General features: G+C 37.4%; 1 protein-coding gene across 1 annotated transcript in view; it reads left to right on the forward strand.

The window, feature by feature from the left end:
- RAB10 (RAB10, member RAS oncogene family) overlaps window positions 1–19,630 on the forward strand; it is an 86,796-nt gene extending 67,166 nt beyond the window's left edge. The window contains exons 3-6 of the mRNA XM_027621579.2: window positions 6,028–6,166; window positions 11,951–12,040; window positions 12,551–12,652; window positions 17,107–19,630. Of these exons, the coding sequence (XP_027477380.1) occupies window positions 6,028–6,166; window positions 11,951–12,040; window positions 12,551–12,652; window positions 17,107–17,190 (415 nt within the window). The 3' untranslated portion in view covers window positions 17,191–19,630. The remainder of the gene's footprint in view (window positions 1–6,027; window positions 6,167–11,950; window positions 12,041–12,550; window positions 12,653–17,106) is intronic.
- Window positions 19,631–21,378: the final 1,748 nt, after the last annotated feature.

Genomic DNA, 21,378 nt, shown 5'->3' on the forward strand with positions numbered 1-21,378 from the left:
CTCCCTTTCCCTTCTCACTGAGGCCTTCCCTCACCACCCTGTTTAAAATTTTCCTTGCTTGCACCATCCCCAACATCAGCCCCTAGTTTCTTTAACTTCTTGTGTTCTTGGTACTTTTCACCCTCTGAAGATGTATAGTTTAGAAATGATGATTTATTTGGTTGTTGTCTACCCCCAGTAAGATATAAAACATGATTAAGGCAGGAGATTTTTTCTGTTTACAGCTTTCTGTCTGGTGCCTAGAATAGTGTCTGGAATGTACTATTTGTTCAATAAATACTTGCAGAATGAATAAATGGTATTTTACATTATTTTAAAGGGCAGATCCATATACTTTGAGATGAGATGGGCAAGTGACAGGGCTGAAATTCTCTTACAAAAGTTGAAAAATCCAGCCAGATCATCTTGGCTAAATAAAAAATCATTTTATTTTACATTTATTCAGAAATAGGCTTCAGGCAAAGCAGGGATTTCCTTGTGAAACAGCTTTGAGAACAGCTTAAACACAGACAGGTACCAACTTATAAGAGCATCTGCAGAGATGGTTTTGACTTAGGACAAATTGAAAACAAATTTTGAATCTCAAAATGACATTATTGCATCTTTGCATATTTTTATACTACAGATTGCTTTCGGCTTATTTATAACACACACAAATAAATTATGGAATTTTACTTTAGTTATTTCTTCTAGCTGTGAATGAAAAAAACCAAGATTCAGAGAGGTTACATACCTTTAAGGTCACCCACCTGGAAGGATTGGAATCTGAGGATAAACTTGGATCTGACTCCAAACCCATGTTCTGTGTGTGTTCTTGTATAATGCCTAGCACACTATTTGAATTGATGGATAGATGGATAGAGGGCAGATGTATGAACAGACGGATAGAGGGCAGATGTATGAACATGGTAATTGTACACCAGGATTGAATATAAGGAATAGTGATGTACGGGTAGTTCTCTTATTTCTGGCTACATATATTTTTAGGCATATAAGCATTATTTTTAAAATACATTTTTAAGGGTCATGTAACTGAATTGGAGCAGCTTGATATGTAAAAGAATACAGAATCTGCAAGGTAATATTCTGACATTAACATTTGAATGCTTATTCGCCTTGTAGATAGAATGGATTCTGCAATGAACAAGACAGATCTCTGATGGAACTTTAATTTTAGAGGGCATGGAGACAAACAGTAAATAAATCTGTAATTGTTATACAGAGAAGTTAAGCAGGGATACAGAATGAAGAGAGACTGGATGACTATTTAAATTGGGTGGTCAGAGAAGTCTTCATTGTTAAGGTGATGGTTAAAATGGGAACATGAGGAGCCAATCATGTATAGGCAGGCTGTAGGAACAGCTAGTGTAGAGGCTGTCAAGCGAAAACAAGCTTGTGAATTTGGGGACATTAAAAAAACAACTACAACATGTGACTCTAGTTGTCAGGGAAAGGAATGCCTCAAAATTTGGGGGACTGGAGAAAAGAACAAGTCCTGTAACACTTGTAAACCTCAACATAAGGATTTTGGAATTGGTTCTGGTTATAACGAATTGGAAATTTTTTTTTCTGTTAATCACCATACATTACATCGTTAGTTTTTGATGTGTAGTGTTCCATGATTCATTGTTTTCGTATAACACCCAGTGCTCCATGCAGAACGTGCCTCTTTAATACCCATCACTAGGTTAACCCATCCCCCCACCCCCCTCCCTGGAAATTGTGTTTTTTAAGCCTAGTAATCCTTGCTGTTTGTTTTGTGATGACTTTATTGAGATGAGACATAATTCATATACCATAATTCACCCATTTAAGTATAAAACTAATTTTTAGTGTATTTATAAGGTATATATATTCACCATTATCACAATTTTAGAACATGTTTATATTCCGCAAAAGAAACTCCATACTCTTTTTTTTGAAACTGTACTCTTTAGCAGCCACTCCCCATCCTGACAAACCCCTTAGCCAAGGCAGCCACTAATATACTTTCTGCCTATGTAGATTTTCCTATTCTGGACATTTCATATAAATGGAATCATACATTATTTAATCTTTGTGTCTGATTTCTCTCACTTAACGTAACGTTATCAAGGCTCACCCATGTTGTAGCAGATACCAGTACTTCAGTCTGTTTTATCGTTGAATAATATTCCATTATATGACTATACCACATTTTATTTATCCATTCATCAGTTGATGGGCATTTAGGTTGTTTCTACTTTTTGGCTATTATGAATAATGTTGTTATGAACATTCATGTATGAGTCTTTGTGTGGGCATATGTTTTCATTTCTCTTGGTTATATACCAAGAAGTAGAATTGCAGGATCATATGGTAGCTGTATGTTTAACATTTTGAGGAACTGCCAGACTATTTTCCACAGTGGCAGCATCAGTTTACATTTATACCAACAAGGTATGAGGGTTTCAATTTCTCTACATCCTTTATTGTTTGCTTTTTTGATTATAGCCATCCTAGGGTGTATGAAGTGATTTTGATTAACAGTTCCCTAATGACTAATGATGTTGAACATCCTTCTCATATTTTCTTCTAAGAGTTTTATAGCTTTAGCTCTTATATTCAGGTCAGATCTGTTTTGAATGAATTTTTAAGATTTTATTTATTTCTTTGACAGAGAGAGACACAGTGAGAGAGGGAACACAAGCAGGGGGAGTGGGAGAGTGAGAAGCTGGCTTCCCACTGAGCAGGGAGCCCGATGCAGGGCTCGATCCCAGGACCCCAGGGATCATGACTTGAGCCGAAGGCATTTGATTAACGACTGAGCCACCCAGGTGCCCCGAATTAATTTTTATATATGGTATGAGGTAGGGGTCCAACTTCATTCTTTTGCATGGAGATAACGTTGTTTTAGCACCATTTGTTGAAAAACTTACTCTTTCCCCATTGAAGCTATTGGAGTTTTAAGCAAAAATGGTATGCTCAGACACATATTTTAAGAAGATCACTCTGGCTTTTATATAGAGAATGTGAGCCCCTATATCTCTGAATGTTAGAATGCCAGCAAAAGTTACTGAGAATGAGCAGTTAGTGTGTAGAACTAAGAGCAGAAACATGTGGTGTCAGAAAAGCCATGAGAATAAAATGTTTCGAGAAGAGAATGTGGTCAAATTTATGGCATCCTGATGAATGATTAAAATATATAAAAAGGAACTAAATCCTGGATTTAGCTAGCAGAGGTTTTTGGAGACCCTTTGAAGAAGAGCAGTTTGGTAGAATAGTAGTAGCAGTAGTCATTAGAATTGGTTGAGAAATGAATGTGGGAAGACAGAAATTAGAGAATTCTTTAAAGAAGTTTGCTGGGGAGATTTTTTTGTAGATATAGACTGGTTTTAAAATTTATACGGAGGGTTGCCTGGGTGTCTCAGTCAGTTAGGCATCTGACCCTTGATCTCAGCTGGGTCTTGATATGAGGATTGTGAGTTCAAGCCCCACACTGGGCTCCACACCAGACATGGAGCCCACATAAAAACAACTTATATGCCAATGCTAGATCAGCTAAAACAACTCTGGCAAAAGTAAATGGGAGGCATCTATCTGGTTTTAAGACTTTATTTAGCTACAGTAATCAAGACAATATGGTATTGGGGGAGGCATAGACACATAGGTCATTGGAACAAAAAGAAAAACCCAGAAATAGACTGGGTCATGGTTGATTTTTTTTTGTCACAGGTGCAAAAGCAATTCAATGAAGAAGGGCTATTTCCTCAACATTTTCAACAAATGGTGCTAGAGTAGTTGGACATCCATAAGTAAAAACATGAACCTCTACTTAAAATTCACACATGTACAAAAATTAACTCAAAATGTATCATCTATCTATCTATCTATCTAGATAGAGAAAGCACAAGTAGGGGGAGTGGCGGGCAGAGGGAGAGGGAGAAGCGGGCTTCATGCTGAGCAGGGCGCCCGACATGGGGCTTGATCCCAAGACCCTGGGATCATGACCTGAGCCGAAGGCAGATGCTTAACCAACTGAGCCACCCATGTGCCCCTGTATCATCAGTTTAAATATAAAATATAAAACCATAGACTTTTAGAAGAAAATATAGAAAATCTTTGGGACCTAAGACTGGTTGAAGAGTTCTTAGGTATAACACTAAAACCATGATACATAAAAGATTCTTTAAAAATCAGTAATTTGGATTTCAGTATTTAAAACTTTCACTCCACAGAAGACCCTGTCAAGAAATTAAAAAACTAGGTACAAAACTCTCAACACGCAGCAGTGTTTAAAAAAAAAAAAGACAGCAAACAATCCAATTAGAAAATGGACAGAAAAGAACAGCCATTTCACCAGAGAGGCTATATGGATGGCAAATAATTACATGAGAAAATGTTTACCATCATTAGCCATAGAGAAATACAAATTTAAATGATGATGAGATATCACTACATGCCTTATTTATTTGATTAAAATAAAAAATAGTGACAACACCAAATGCTAATGGATGCAGGGAAACTGGATCTGTTACCTTGCTAGTTGGAATGTAAAGTGGTACAGCCACTCTAGAAAAGTTTCGTAGTTTCTTATAAATGTAAACATATCATATGGCTTAGCAGTAACATTCCTGGGTATTCATCCCAAAGAAATGAAAACTTCTGTACCCACAGGAACTTGTACATAATTATTCATAGCCGCTTTATTTTTAATGGCCCAAAACTGGAAACAACCCAGTGTCCTTCCAGGGGTGAGTAATTAAACAAATTGTGGTATGTCCATACAATGGAATACTATTCAGCAGAAAAATGGAACAGACTAGTATTACATGCAACAACTTGGATGGATCTCAAGGAGATCATGGTGAAAAAAGTGAAAGACGACCGTTTTGAAAGGTTGTATATAGTGTGATTCCATTTATATAGCATTCTGGAGATGACAAAATCATAGATATGGACAACACATTATTGGCCAGGATGTAGGGACTAAAGGAGATAGAGGGGTGATGCAATAGTTTTCTGTCAGTGTTTGTGGTGGTGATAACACAAATCTATACATCTGATAAAATTGCAGAGAACTACGTACATGCATGCCTGTGTGCCCACACACACATACGAGTGTATGTTAAAAAAGAAAAGTAGACATTAAATAAGGTTTTTTGATTGTACCAATGTAGATTTCCTGGTTTTGCTTTTGTACTATGGTGTAAGGTATTACCATTGGGGGGAACTGGGTAAAGGATACCCAAGACTTCTTTGTCCTATTTTTGTAACTTCCTCTGAGGCTATAATTATTTTAAAATAAAAGTTAAAAAAGAAAGTTTGCTGGGGAGGGGAACAGAGAAATGTGATGTTACTTGGAGGGGTGTAGGGTTGAGAGTGGGGTTTTTGTTTTAATTTTGCTTTTTTAGAAAAGGGGATACTGAAACATGTATGTATGCTGATGAGAATGATCCATAAAAGGAAGAAATTGGTGATACAAACAAGAGGGGGAAATTACAGGAGCAAAATATATGTCTTAGATCTTTGGCATGAAGGAATTGAAAAACACTATTTACATATTTCCATCTTGTTACTTAAAAATGAGGTTATCTTTACAGCATTTTGTAAATGATCCTAAAGGTAAATGTGGCTGTACTACGGTTTAATCCTTTAATGTTCTAAATATTCCACATGCTTTTGTGTTATGTTATGGAACTAGATCACTGAATAAAATGGAATTTCAGGAGTTTTTATCACACTTTCTGGTGTTCATTTTAAAATAACTTCCAAGAGTTTTATGTGTCATTTTTCTGTGGGTTTCCCTTGCATATTTTCATCCACTATAGGTAGGTCATGAATTTCCTTTGACTAAAAAAAGTTACACACACGCACACATATATATATTCTTATGAATAAACCATAATTATTTTCCATTTAAGAATTAAATGAGTGGTGGTACTGTTTTGCTTTGTAGTGTATAGTGGATTTAATGTTAATCTTACCAAACCATTCTACTGTTTTGCCCTTTATCTCGAATGTCATAATATCAAAATGCTCAATACAGATTATTGCTGTTTATTTCAGGGATACGGCAGGCCAGGAACGATTTCACACCATCACAACCTCCTACTACAGAGGGGCAATGGGTATCATGCTAGTATATGACATCACCAATGGTAAAAGTTTTGAAAACATCAGCAAATGGCTTAGAAACATAGATGAGGTAAGACCTAGAAATTGTATAAACCCTTTATAAAGACCATTTTTGTGTTAAGAATAAATAGTTCTAAATGATGTTTAAGATATAATGTACTATTATTATTATTGAGTTATTTCTATTTCTTAAAGGTTAATGTTATATTTTATCTACCTTTCCCTTAAATATTTGGGTAAGTCTATCTAGAACCCCATCCAAGGCAATTACTAACTTACCCAAAAACTTTATATACAGCCATCTTATAAGATGGTCCCATGTAGAAGCTACCAGTGGTTTTACACACCTTTCTCTAAACACAAGCAGGGGGAGTGGGAGAGGGAGAAGCAGACTTCCCGCGGCGCAGGGGCCCGATGTGGGACTCGATCCCAGAACCCTGGGATCATGACCTGAGCCGAAGGCAGACGCTTAATGACTGAGCCACCCAGGCGCCCCTAAATGAATTCTTTCTCAGTGAATTTTTATTGAATGAATGAATTACTAAATTTTTCAGTAATAATTTAAAACAACAGAAATGTCAGATCATTTCTAGACATTTTGAAAGATACAGAGTAGTAATGCGGTAAAAACCTAACCAAGAAAATAGTGCCATATCATTGCATGTGAAGATGTCAATTTTTATAAGGTAAAATATGTGTCAAAGCCAGTTTGTTTCTGTTCTGCAGTATAGGTAGCTTCTTGTTGAAATTATTTTTCATGTCTTATTGCAGCCTTCTGGGCTTTGGATTTCCTTAAGGCTAACCCCTTAAAGCACTTTTGGCTAGAAGACCAAGTGTTAAGCCAGTATTAGATGCATGATGATATCTCAGTGGTAGCAATCCTGACAACTCATTACTACCTTTTCCATCGCTGCAATAAATCTTCAAAGAGAAGGGGTACCCGGGTGGCTCAGTCGGTTAAGTGTCTGCCTTCGGCTCAGGTCATGATCCCAGGATCTTGGGATCGAGCCCTTCATCGGGCTCCCTGCTCAGCAGGAGGCCTGCTTTTCCCTCTCACTCTGCCTGCTTGTACTCCCTCTCTTTCTCTCTCTCTCTCTGTCAAATAAATAAAATCTTTTAAAAAAAATCTTCAGAGATGCCTGTTAGTATTTAATAATCAGTTAATGATACACAGATTTTTTTTTTTTAAGATTTTATTTATTTATTTGACAGAGGGAGACACAGAGAGGGAACACAAGCAGGGGAAGTGGGGAAAGGAGAAACAGGCTTCCCGCTGAGCAGGGATCACGACCTGAGCCGAAGGCAGATGCTTAACGACTGAGCCACCCAGGCGCCCCAACAATACACAGATTTTTGAAACAAAAAAGGCTCCATTTTGGATTTTCTTAGCCTTTATTTTATGATTTAGCCAAGTAGCATATACAGTAGGAGCAATTGATAAAGAGACTGTGCATTGTTTTTCCAACAGCTTTCCAAAATCTGTGACGTGAACTGGATATCCTACAATTCAGTCCTATTCTGATGCTAACTGCCCAGCCTTAGGGTCAGATTCCCCAAGTTTAAGGACTACCCTTCCTTCAGATGTTAAGTCCTGGGTCCCCTCAGCTACCCATGCTTCTCTCTGACTTGGCTACACATTTTGGGGGTTCCCAGGACCCACTTTCGGGTTCAATAGTTGGCTAGAATGACTCCTAGAATTCAGGAAAGTGTTTTTATTTACATTTATAATTTTATTATAAAGGATATAGTGCAGGAACAGCTAAATGGAAGAGACGTACAGGCAAGGTATGGGGGTTGGGGAACAGAGAGCTCCCATGCCATCTGGACATGCCACCCTCTGGGCATTTTGATGTGTTCACCACCAACCTGGAAGAGGTCCCCTCACTTTATTGTTTCAGAATTTTGATTCAGGTTTTACTGCATAGGTATGGTTAGTTAAATCATTGGCCTCTGGTGATTAAACTTAATCTCTAGCCCCCTTCACCTCATGGGATGTAGGGGAGTGGCTGAAAGTTCCAAATCTTTTTTTATTTTTATTTTTTTATTTGCGAGGAGGGAGAGAGAGAGAGCATGAGCAGGGAGAGGGAGAAGCAGACTCCCCGCTGAGCAGGGAGCCTGATGCTGGGCTTGATCCTAGGACCTGGAGATCGTGACCTGAGCTGAAGGCAGACCCTTAATGGACTGAGCCACCCAGGTGCCCCTTGAAAGTTCCAATTCTTTAATCATATGTTTGGTTCCTCTAGTGACCAGCTTCCATTGTGAAGCTCTGTAGGCCACCCCTCTGCCCTAGTTCTTCATTAGCATAAACTTAGGTAGGTAGAAAGGGCCCTGTTAAGAACAACAGAAGACACTCTGTCACTCAGGAAATTAGGAGTTCTGTGCCAGGGCACTGAGGTCAAATACGTTTTTTAATTTATATCACAGCCTTATGCACTTCCTAGGCCGGGTGGTTTCAGTTTCCCAACATGAGAATTAAGATACATGAAACTCAGCCATTGAAAAGAAAATCTGTTTTTCTGACATATAAGAGATTGGTGTTGCCTAATTTTCACTTTGTTGAAGAAATTAAAGCTTTAACTGAAAAAAAGCTGAATTGATCCAGCAACATTTTAAAAGGATTATATATCATGGTCAAGAGGAATTTACCTAGGAATGCAAGGGTGGTTCAATATAAGAAGTCAAATCAGTCTGATACACTGTCTTTTTGTTTTGTTTTTTTTTAAGATTTTATTTATTTGAGAGAGAGAGGGAATGAGCAGTGGGGAGGGACAGAGGGAGAGGGAGAAGCAGACTCCTTGCTGAGCAGGGAGCCCAACTTGGGGCTCAATCCTAGGACCCCGAGATCACAACCTGAGTCAAAGGCAGACACTTAACTGACTGAGCCACCCAGGTGTCCTCGTAATACACCATCTTTTTTTTTTTTTTAATTAAAGATTTTATTTATTTATTTATCTGACAGAGCGCGTACGAGCACAAGCAGGCAGAGCAGCAGACAGAGAAAGTGGGAGAAGCAGGCTCCCCGCTGAGCAGGGAGCCCGACGCGGGGCTTGATCGCAGGACCCTGGGATCATGGCCTGAGCCGAAGGCAGACGCTTAACCCACTGAGCCACCCAAGTGCCCCGTGTAATACACCGTGTTGATAAAAGACAAAAAGCATATGATCATGCCAATAGACACAGAAAAAAAAAATTGACAAAATCCAACACCTTTCATGATAAAAACACTCAGAAAACTAGAAATAGAACATCCTTAGCCTAGTAAAGGACATCTGTGAAAATCCCACAGCTAACAACATACCTGTCCTTACAATCAAGAAAATGAGAAGTGTGCCATTACTGTTCAGGATTGTAGTGGAGGTTCTAGCCAGGGCAATTAGGGAGAGAAGGAAAGGGGGAAACCCATATTGGGAGGGAAAACTGTATGTAAATAATTAGATTTTGTATATGGAAAATCCTAAGGAGGGGTGCCTGGGTGGCTCAGTCAGTTAATCCTCTGCCTACGGTTCAGGTCATGATCACAGGGTCCTGGGATCGAGCCCCACATTGGGTTCCTGCACCATTGGGATCCAGCTTTCCCCTGCCCCCCAATTCCTCCCCCTGCTTGTGTGCTCCCTCTCTCCCTTTCTCTCTCAAATAAAATCTTTTTTTTTTTTTTTTTTTTTTTTAAGAGAGCGTAAGCAGGGGGAGTAGCAGGCAGAGGGAGAAGCAGGTTCCCTACTGACCTGGGACCCCAGTGTGGGGCTTGATCCGAGGACCCTGGGATTATGACCTGAGCTGAAGGTAGATGCTTAACCGACTGAGCCACCCAGGCATCCCGTCAAATAAATAGATCTTTAAAAAAAAAAGGAAAGGGAGGGAAAGGAAGAAAGGAAAGGGAAAGGGAGAAAATCCTAAGGAACATACACCAAAAAATAAAACTGTTAGAACGGATGAACAAGTTCAGTATGCTTGGAGGATACAAGATCAGTATACAAAAATCAATTGTATTTCTATACCCTAGCAGTGAATAATCCAAAAATGAAATTAAGAATATAATTTCATTTACAGTAGCATCAAAAAGAAAAACTAGTTATGAAAAATTTAACCAAAGATGTACAAACTTACATACTGATAACCATAAAATGTTAAATGAAAGATCTTTGTAATTGGAAAGACACCCCATGTTCATGAATTGGAAGATTTCATACTGTTAAGATGGCGGCACTAGCTAAAGTGATGTGCAGATTCAGTGTAATCCTATCAAAATCCCAGCTGCTGTCTTGGGGGGTGGGGTGGGGCGTTGGCAAAAATTGACAGGCTGATCTTAAAATTCATATGGTATGCCGGCACAGGACCCAGAATAGTCAAACAGGCTTTGATATGAGGAATGACATTTAAGCTGAGATCTGAAGAAATGAGTAAAAGTTACCCAGGAAAGGATAGGGTTGGTGGAAAGAATGTAATCGATTCAAATTTAAGACAAATTAAATCTCAAAGTACTTTCGTTATCTAGAGAACTTAACTACCTTGGCTGTAGATATATTCAGGGAAAGGAGTGTTGGGCCAAAGATAGATGATTTGCAAATATTTTTCTTACTCCAGGGGATGGTTGTCTTTTCACTCTGATAGTGACCTTTGACACATAAAAGTTTTTAATTTTGATGAAGTATAATTTGCCTATTTTTTCTTTTGTTGCCTGTACTTTTGGTGTCATATCCAAGACACCATTGCCAAATCCAGTGTCATAAAATTTTTCTCCTATATTTTCTTTCTGAATTTTACAGTTTTTTTTTTTTTTTAAGATTTTATTTATTTATTTGACAGAGACAGCGAGAGAGGGAACACAAGCAGGGAGAGTGGGAGAGGGAGAAGCAGGCTTCCCACTGAGTAGGGAGCCTGATGCGGGCGGGGGCCATGACCCGGGCCGAAGGCAGACGCCCGACAACTGAGCCATCCAGGCATCCCCTGAATTTTATAGTTTTAGGTCTTACATTTAGGCCTTTGATCCACTTTGAGTTCATTTTTGTTTATGGTGTAAGTTAGGGGTCCAGCTTCATTCTTTCGCGTTTTGAGATCTGGTATGCCCAAGACCATTTTTTGAAAAGACTATTCCATTGAATGGGCTTGGCACTCTTGTTGAAAATCATTTGATCATGCATGCAAGGAATTAGTTCTCTTGGCTCTGTATCCTGTTTATTCATGTACATATCTTTATGCCAGTAGCACACTCCTGATTATTGTAGCTTTGTAGTAAGTTTTGAAATCAGGGAGTAAGTATGAATCTTCCAGCTTTGCACTTCTTTTTCAAGATTATTTTGGCTGTTCAGAGTCCCTCAAGGTTACATATGAATTTCAGGGATGGATTTTTCTATTTGTGCAAATGATATTGTTAGGATTTCAGTGGAGCAAACATTTGTTTTTAACTTATTTTTCTGCATGATTTCTTCTTGTGCCCTAGCAGTGTAGCTTTTGGAGATTTTAAGAGCTCTGTAGAATTTTTAATTAAGGCTTCTACAGGGTAATACTCATTATCTAAAATCATGATCCAGCTTGGATTTAGATTATGCATAAGAGATTTCATTTCAGTTCTTTTGCCTGTATCTTCAGTTTTGGTGAGAGTATATCTAGAAACTAGACAGCCTCCTGTTGGGGTAAAATAATGTTTGACAGCATCATGTCTTAGGAATTATGTTTCCTTTTCTAAGTAATTTACGAATTTGTATGGGCTTTTAGCATGGGGTGATTTCAGGGTGATTGCTTTAAAACTTCCAGATTATTAAAATGACACTGAAAATTGAGAAAAATAAAGTCATCTTTAGAGAATATTAAGCTATAAGTCATGGTAGTATGTAAATTAAATCTTCATTCCATTGTAGCATGCCAATGAAGATGTGGAAAGAATGTTACTAGGAAACAAATGTGATATGGACGATAAAAGAGTTGTACCTAAAGGAAAAGGAGAACAGGTAAAAAGCTATGAATGAAACTAATATGCTGCCCTTTCTTTGTGAAGATGGTATTGCATTTGGTAGTGGTAATGGACTGTGCTGAACTATTCACATTGTTTTATAAATGCTGTGGGAAACAGTTTATCATTTGAGTGAATGTTTTCAGTGTATATCTAACAGGTGTGGGAGAATCAAACCTTTGGTAGTATTTTCAACTGTATTTAAACTACAAAGAGGGAAAAATACAGATCAGTGATCCTCAGTTTTTTAACTTAAGACTTTAAGTACCTCACTTTTAGAGTATTTGAAGTAAACTCATGAAGTGAGGAGAGGATTTTTATTATTTTTGTTTACTTATTTTTGAAAGAACTTAACCATTTGAATCGTGACCCATTGGAGTACTTCGCTTTATATAACCTAGTAGGGACTGCTTCCTTTAGAATAATATTATTTCTTACAGGGTGCTAAAGTCAACAGTTGGCACTCTATGCTTGATAATTTTGTGATGACATTTTGCTTCTATTTTAGATTGCAAGGGAGCATGGTATTAGATTTTTTGAGACTAGTGCAAAAGCAAATATAAACATCGAAAAGGCTTTCCTCACATTAGCTGAAGATATCCTTCGAAAGGTAAGATCCTATTTTTACTTCCCAAGGTGCCCAGTGTCACAGTTCTTTTTTGAAGTACTGGATTAACATACAGAAATTAGATTTTGGTGGTATTGTTCCTAAATGTTTACCTATCACCAGTATCTAACCCTCTAAAGTGAAGTAGGAACTGGGGGGAGCAGTGAGCCATTAGAGATCTGTAGCATCTGGTCACGGTAACACTCTTCTGAGCTTCCACACTGACTCTCAAGTCCCCAGTGTCATGCTCCTTTTTTCAGCTTTTTGTCTGGTCTGTGGTCTTGTGGCTCTTCTGTTTACTTTTGGACTCACTTCTCTTACACATTCTTTGCATTTCCATAGGTAATGTTTTAAAATTTAAGATAATAGTTACTGCTACAGAATCACTTTCTTCTATCTATATAGTCATTTCTCAGATGTGCCCGTAAAGAGCATGTATATGTTATATAGTGAATAAATCCATCCCTATATTTCATTTAGCCAGTCATTTCAATCTGTGATATTTTAAAAATTGCTGAAATATCCCAGGGAATTCATTTTACTTCAGGGTTAGTTTTCTGGGTTTAATTTGTGAATCCCCATACTTACCAATGAGTAACTTGTAGTAAAATTGGGAAATCTGATTCTCATAGGTTTCCTCAAATGACTATAGTATGCAGATTTGGTTCTGAATCCTCAGTTGTGTGTTCAGTGTATATGATACATTTAAATGCACATAAAAACAGGAAAAATCTGATACAACTCCTAAAGGAGAAGCAGGCATTGTATAGGAGAAAATTTAATTGCTTCTGGTAACCTTTGTATTTTTATAATTGAAATAACAGTATTTTTTCAAAAACCAATCCCCAAATTAAAAGGTACATGTATCTATAAAACATAAGCTATAATAGAGATGGCGTCTCAAATATAAATCGGGTGAAATTTGAGAGAAATCAAACAACTTAATTTTTTATAGTGAAGTGTAGTTGTCCATTAACTATAATTGTGTGTTCAAACCAGCAAAAAGTTATCAGTTATATTGCTATTCACAGTGACTGTAAAAGTTGTGTCCTTCCACCTCTGCCTGGTATCTATAATGTATCGAGTAATAAAAAGCAAGTTAGGATATAATACATGTAGTATGATCTTATTTTTTAAAAAATTATGTATGATGCCAAACACACATGCATATGCATGTGCACACATATGTTTGGTTATGTTTAGCAAATAAAGATCTGGAAGGATCTATACCAAACTTAAATAGTGAGTATTCCAAGTGGGTGACAGTGGTAAGGGGAAGGAGACATAGAACAGAATTATGCAATGACTCTTACATTTATATAGTTTTGTTTAGAAAATTTAGTGTATCTTTTTAAAGTTATAAAAACAACTTAAAAATTTTAAAATATTCTTTCACAGTATGTAAAGGTAAAACCCTGTGAATTCCTTGAGGAATTTTTATATTTGAAAATATTCCTGTGAGAAATAAAAATAGAAGAATAGAAAAATAAAGTACTAGATGGACAAGGAAAAATGTTCATGTTTTTAATTAAATGAAATAACAGGAATAGAAAAATCCTCTTTTAATTAGTGGACTACTTTGCATTTCAGTTTCGTAGGTCACAGTGAAAAATTATTCGGTACCCACAGAATTTACCATAACACTTGTTGAAATACTCTTGTCTCTTGTGTTCTTTCTCTTTCTGGATTTTTTGGTTTTCTCCATTGTTTTTGATTTTTTTCTGTCCATACTGTGTCCCTTGATTTTCTCACTATAATCTTGGCATTTTTTTTTTTTAAATAATGCTTATGTAGTCTTACAACCTGTGTCCCAGTATGATAGATCTTCCTTGTTATATGAAAGGTTACAAAGTATGGGTATGCCAATAAAGATCTCAGTCTGGAGTCTTCCCTATGTAGGCACACCCCAATGTGAGGTCCCATTTTTTTTCTCATACACATACATATGCTTTTTGATGTGGTAAAGTTAGGAGTTAAAACATCAAACATAAACTTGCTTTACATTGGAGTATGTGAAATACAGGAGTGCTTCCTGACTAGCAGCTTTCTGTGCCATGATTTCTCTCCAGAGTTAGTAAAAGGAAAATTAACTTTAGAATGAAAGCAATTTGAAACATTTTTAACTTAATTATTTGAATAGGTAATTCATTCTCATGGTTCAAACATTTAAAATAGAGTGCAAGTGCAGAGAAGTTTCCCACCGCATTCTCCCACCTCTCATTCCTCCCCCGTAGGTAACCAGTGTAATTAACCTCTTAATTATTAATATATGAGTAAATATGAATATATATTCTTATTCCCACCCCCTATTTTTTTACACAGATAAGGCAACATGCTGTATTCTGTTTGGCACTTAAAATAAGTAAAATAATTCCACTCTTTAAATAATTGCTACTCCTTTGAGTGGATATGTCATAATTAAACAAGTTTTCTCAGTGAGGGACATGCAGGTGATTTTCAGCCTTATGATCTCATAAATCGTATTGCAGTGAATAATCTTATATTTAAATCATTTTGCAAGCATATGATTATGTGCAAGTATATGAAGGACAGATTCCTAGAAGTGGCCAAAGAGCATATATGTACATTTTTATGATTCTGATACATGTTGCCACGTGCTGGCGCATGAGGGTTGTCCCCTCTCCTACTAGCAATGGATGAGAATGTCTGTTTCCTCACACTCTGGCCCACATAATGGATTCTAAGACATTCAGATCTTTCCCAACCTGACAGGTTAAAAAGAAAAAAAAATTTAATTTGCAGCTCTCTTACGAGTATGGTGAGCATTTTTAAAGATAGTTTTAAGAATCACTTTTATATTCCCTTTTCTGTAAACTTGTTTTACTCCTTTGCTCACTTTTTTAGTTATTGGCCCTTTTCTTATTCTTGGCTAGGAATAGCTTAAAGTTGTATTTAATAAACTTGATTAATACTTTTGGCTTTAAAATGTTTTACTCTGCATGGGATATTTCCTTTTTTCAGAGAGTCTCTTTCAAGGATCTAAGTTAAATTGTAAAAGGATAGACTGGGAGTAGTGAGGTGTTAAGTGAATGAATATAGTGACCTCCCTGTTTTTTTTTTTTTTTTTTAAACATCCATGTACTTTTAACTGACCCACACCTGGAAGTTACCAGAGAAAGAATATTTCCTGTGTAACCATATTCTTTTGCTGTGAGATAGATGCTGAGGGGCTTTCTCTTCTGTCATTTTTCTCAAGATCTGCAATAGGAATAAAGTTGGTTGTTCAGGAAAACGCAGAGATTTTTTTAATGCAAAACTTGTAGCTTTAACATACCCATAAGGCAGTGGAGAGTAGGTAGGTGAGCTCAAAGTGCAAGTCGAAATTTCACCTCCATATGAGTTAAGTAGGGCTTCTCTTGGGCTACATGACTTTTTCTTGTTTCCATGCAAGAATATGTTCCCAGTTACATCCTAGCTTTTAAAATTTCATTCAGGATGACCTACTGTTAACAGCCTGGATAAATTTCACAGACTGATACTAAGTAAAGGGTATCATACAGGAAAGAATACATAAAACGTGGTTCCAGGTATTTGAAGGTCAAGAGCAGAAAAAAAATTAATTTCTGGTGACAGAAATGAGAGTACTGGTTACCTTTAGGACGACAGTGCCGGCTGGAAAGGGACACGGGAGCTTTCTGGGGGTATTATAGTCTGTTTTGATCTGATAGCTTTACTTTATATACTAAAAATCTGTCAAGCACAATTAAGATTTGTATACTGTATGTAAGCAGTTTCAAAAAAATGTTCCTTTCATACATACCATGTAGGCTATCCATTGAAAATATATTCTTTTGATTTAAAAGTAATATTTAGGTTATTGGGGAAATACAGGATTATTCATAGAAGAAAATAAAATCACTCATAAACCCACCACCTAAGGGTTTTCTACTGTTAACATTTGGTGTCTCTCCTTTTGATTTTTTTCTATGTCCATTTTTAACATGAATTACACAACTTGGCATTCTGCCCTACCCTTTTTCTTCCTACTTAATGTTAGCATATCATTGTTGAGCTTGCCTTTTTAAATCTGTGGTAGAGCATTACAAACTTCAGTCTCAAAAGGCAAGTAACTAGACAGAAAGGGCTGTTTCACTTCTCTGAGGTTAGACTTGACCCAACATTGTAAATACTAGATTACTCAGAGGTCAGGGCTAAGAGTTATTAGCAAACCTCTGTGCAAATGAGAGCGGAAAAGATAATTTGAAGCTTTATTAAAGAGATGCCTAGAGGCCTCTAGACATTTCACAGCTTGGAGTAAGCAGGGAAAATGTAGGTCGAAAACAAAGCTGCCAGTCTTTACTGTGCATGGGAGAGAAAACCTTAGCTCGTGTGATGTGAGTTACATTTTGTTACCTTTATGAGAATATTTCTGTGGAATCGTGATTTCTCCATAGCACTGTTTTTCATGGGTTACTTCCCTTGTGTGTTTGTTCCAGACCCCTGTAAAAGAGCCCAACAGTGAAAATGTAGATATCAGCAGTGGAGGCGGCGTGACGGGCTGGAAGAGCAAATGCTGCTGAGCGTCCTCATGTTCCGTCAGTTGCCATCCGCCCCCCTGTTCTCTCCTCTTGCTGCAAAATAAACCACTCTGTCCATTTTTAACTCTAAACAGATATTTTTGTTCCTCATCTTAACTATCCAACCCACCTGTTTTATTTGTTCTTTCATCCGTGACTGCTTGCTGACTTTATAATTTTCTTCAAACAAGAAAATGTATAGAAAAATCATGTGTGTGACTTCATTTTTAAATGTACTTGCTCAGCTCACCACTGCATTTCAGTTGTATTATAGCCCAGTTCTTCTTATCAACATTAAAACCTATAGCAATCATTTCAACTCTATTCTGCAAATTGTATGAGAATAAAAGTTAGAATTAACAATTTTATTTTGTACAACAGTGGAATTTTCTGTCATGGATAATGTGCTTGAGTCCCTATAATCTATAGACATGTGATAGCAAAAGAAACAAAAGCCAGGAAAACACTCATTTCGCCTTGAATATGTAAATGGGATTAATTTTGTCCTGTGCCTTATGTGGAAAGGAACCTCTTTGGTTTTTCCTTTTGTTTGTTTGTTTTGGTGGAAGCATGTGCAGGAGACATACATATCATCCAAACATAAACCATTAAAATGTTTGTGGTTTGCTTGGCTGTAATTTTCAAAGTAGTTAATTGAGGACAAAGGGTAATGCAGAAATGATAGCTTTGGTTTGCTGAGTCTTATTTTAAGTGGCCTTGATATTTAAAACTATTCCTGCCACCAGTTCTTCTCTTTGGCCACTTTTTCCTTGTGTCTGTCTTCCTGCATGCTGCTTTATTTGCTTCTCCTTCCCCCACCACCCAATGGTATGAGTTATTTAAAAATGAAAGGGGCAAACTAAGTAGGTTTTTCAAGTTTAACATAAAGTACTGATTTACCTTGCTAAGTAAACTGAAAGATAAATTCTAACTGCCTACTACTATCAAATGTCTTCCCCTCATTTTCTCTCCCTCCTAGAACTTCTGCCCCAGATCCCTCCATTCGCTCTCTTACTTCATGCTCCTCTTCTCCTTCCCCCTTTGTTCCCTCTCTATCCACCGAGTTTACGACCGGAAGAGTTAATTGCATGCACTAGTGTTTGGAGGGTGTTGTGGTTTGTCTTTCTAATTAGGTGTATAGCCTATTCACTTTCCTAGAATAAATCTTGTAACCGAAGTTTGAGTCTCCGTTCTGGCAACTCCTCTCGCAGTTTGGTAGCCCAGTAAAGGTTTGGTTGGTTTTGGTTTTGGTTTTGTTTTAAGTGGTGGGAAGGAGGAGTGAAATTTATTAACATGTTTGCCAAATATACTGAGATTTGGCCTTTGAAGAACACTTTTTCAGTGTTAAGTTGTCTTTACCTTAAGATTAGAAATACTTGAGAATATTATTAATTTTAAGTCCTGTCTTCACATCCCTTTGGAAAATGTGTATTACCATGGATTTGGGAAAAGAACAACAAAAGGCTTTTCATGTACAGATAAGATCTCCAGCTATCTCTAACCCTGTCCTGTTTTCACTTCATTTTTCTAGTTTGGCTTCATTGCTTATCACCAGGATAGGGTAAGTTCAGTTTGCTATGCTGCTAGCATCCTCAGATGATACCTTTGCTGAAATAATTGTGAATAGCATGATTCATTTCTAGCAGAGGCTGAGTTGAGGACAGCAGCTTCCATTGAAAAGTCTCTCTTGTGTCGTGGATAGCATTTTAATGCCCTCTTGGCTCACGTCAACAGCATAGGGACGTATCTGCTGTAAACATCCATGAATTTTTCAGACAGTTTTATATGCCTCACTGGTTGTTGTTCTTAGGTTTTTCCTTCACTTGACTTTATCATTGTTTACTAGTAAAAGCAGCATTGCCAAATAATCCCTAATTTTCCACTAAAAATAATAATGAAATGATGTTAAGCTTCTCAAAAAGTTATAGGTTAAACTTACTATTGTTAGATTAATTTTAATGTATGTGTTGCTTTCCTTCGTCTGGAATGTGGCAATAGCTTTTTTATTTTTAACCCTCTTTAATCCTTATTCAATTCAGTGACTTAAGGTTTGAGAGCTGAACACTGGGATTTTTGGGTAAAAGACTGACAGTTTTGTTTGCATAATTATAATCGGCATTGTACATAGAAAGGATATGGCTACCTTTTGTTAAATCTGCACTTTCTAAATATCAAAAAAAAGGGAAATGGAGTATAAATCAATTTTTGTATAACCTGTTTGAAACATGAGTTTTATTTGCTTAATATTAGGGCTTTGCCCCTTTTTCTGTAAGTCTCTTGGGATCCTGTGTAGAAGCTGTTCTCATTAAACACCAAACAGTAAAGTCCATTCTCTGGTACTAGCTACAAATTCGGTTTCATATTCTACTTAACAATTTAAATAAACTGAAATATTTCTAGATGGTCTACTTCTGTTCATATAAAAACAAAACTTGATTTGCAACTGTGTGACTTGGTTTTCATTTATTTATGGAGTTGAAGATGGAGGATTACTTCTGAAGACAATGCAAAATAGCAAACTGAATATTAGAGGAGCAGAAATAGGAGGAAAATAACTTTCTCAGCCTAGGGAAACCAGAAAGCAATTTCAAGAACTATCTTTGGTAAGAAACTACATAAAAAAATGGAAATCTCTGCAAAATCATCCTAGTGTCAAAAGAGACACCACAGTTGGTCACTTCCCAGCCAACAACACTAGAATGTGCCAAAGGCCAACTGCAGCTGAGCACAGCTGATTACCCAGGGGCGCCAAGGTAGGCTTTCAGCCTGGAGGGCGAATGCTTGTTTTAGCAGTGACTCTCCTCTTATCTGAAAAAAGTATTTCCTACTTTTTTTGTGAACCATAAGTGGCAGCTTATGTGATGTGGGGCTCCATCCCAGGACCCCGGGATCATGACCTGAGCTGAAGGCAGATAATTAACCGACTGAGCCACCCAGGTGCCCTGACAGCTTTGTTTTATATAAAGAAAAGGTTAATCCCATAGTAGGGCATTATTAGTCAACAGAGAGAAATATTTGTTGACAAGATTATCTCTGCGGGAAGGATAATGTGTAGAAGTTTTCTCATCCTGCAGTGTTGATAGGAATCACCTGGAGTGTTTTTATTTTTAAAGATTGATTTATTTGACAGAGGGGCTTCCCCATTCACTCTCCAACTTTTTCTGTTTTGTGTGTTTAGGGTGAGGCCCATGATTTTCCTTTTGAGACTGATATAGGAAAATAGAACGTGGTCTCTGCCCTTAAATTTGGGATCTAGTTTAGAAAGCAAAAGCAATCATTAGCTAAGTGTTTATAAGAGCCAACAAGGGGTGCCTGGCTGTCTCAGTCAGTAGAACATGCAACTCTTGATCTCAGGGTCATGATTAGTTTAAGCCCTGCATTGGGCGTAGAGCTTACTCTTAAAGAGATCCAACTAGATGTGATTCAGATTTTAAGTACTGTATTAATAGTTAAGAGCAAGTTCCGTTGATGGGAATAGTTGGCTTTTTGAGGGAATAGGGACATGAATTGGTTCTTAGGTAAGTAGACTGATTGGCTAACGCTGAGGGGGAGGGTAAGAAGGGGGACCACAGGTAAATTCGAAACAGGCTTTGCTTATGTGAGAAACCAGAAGTCCAGCAGCTGGACAACGATAGGCAACGGGGAATCCTGGTGAGTCCTCAAGAGTGGTGAGCGCAGTGCGTGTGTGAGGAAAACAAGTCTAGATGTGTTGGAAGAGGAAGAAGCTGGAAGGTTCTGGAGATTGATCACATAGGAAGTTAGTAGGTTAATTGAAATTTGAATAGGACCAGGCTAAAATGATGGCAGAGGGCAACCCAGGGTTTTAAGTTCAAATGTGTGAAAGGGAAAGAATATTTTTTGCCTCCTAGGGATCCTCCTAGTTACTTGTGGCACTGTTCTGTGTTCTTTGGGTTTTGTCTCCAACGACCTGGTGAGATGGTATCCAAAATACCATTTATTTACAAAATAACGGTCTCAGATTATTTTGCCTAAGATTGCACATCCCATTGGTGCTGGAGTTGGATTTTTTGAAACCAAGCCTGACGCCAGTACTCATTGTTTTCACCTTCACCTTATCACAGTTTCTCAGGATAAGGGCTTATGGTTTGGTTATGATTTTAATAGGGGTAATACGGGCTCTGTGCCAGAGCTAACAAAGAATTCTGGAGTGTAGTCTTACCTAGTTAATGT

The sequence above is a fragment of the Zalophus californianus genome, chromosome 8 (genome assembly GCF_009762305.2).
Source record: "Zalophus californianus isolate mZalCal1 chromosome 8, mZalCal1.pri.v2, whole genome shotgun sequence".
NCBI lineage: Eukaryota > Metazoa > Chordata > Mammalia > Carnivora > Otariidae > Zalophus > Zalophus californianus.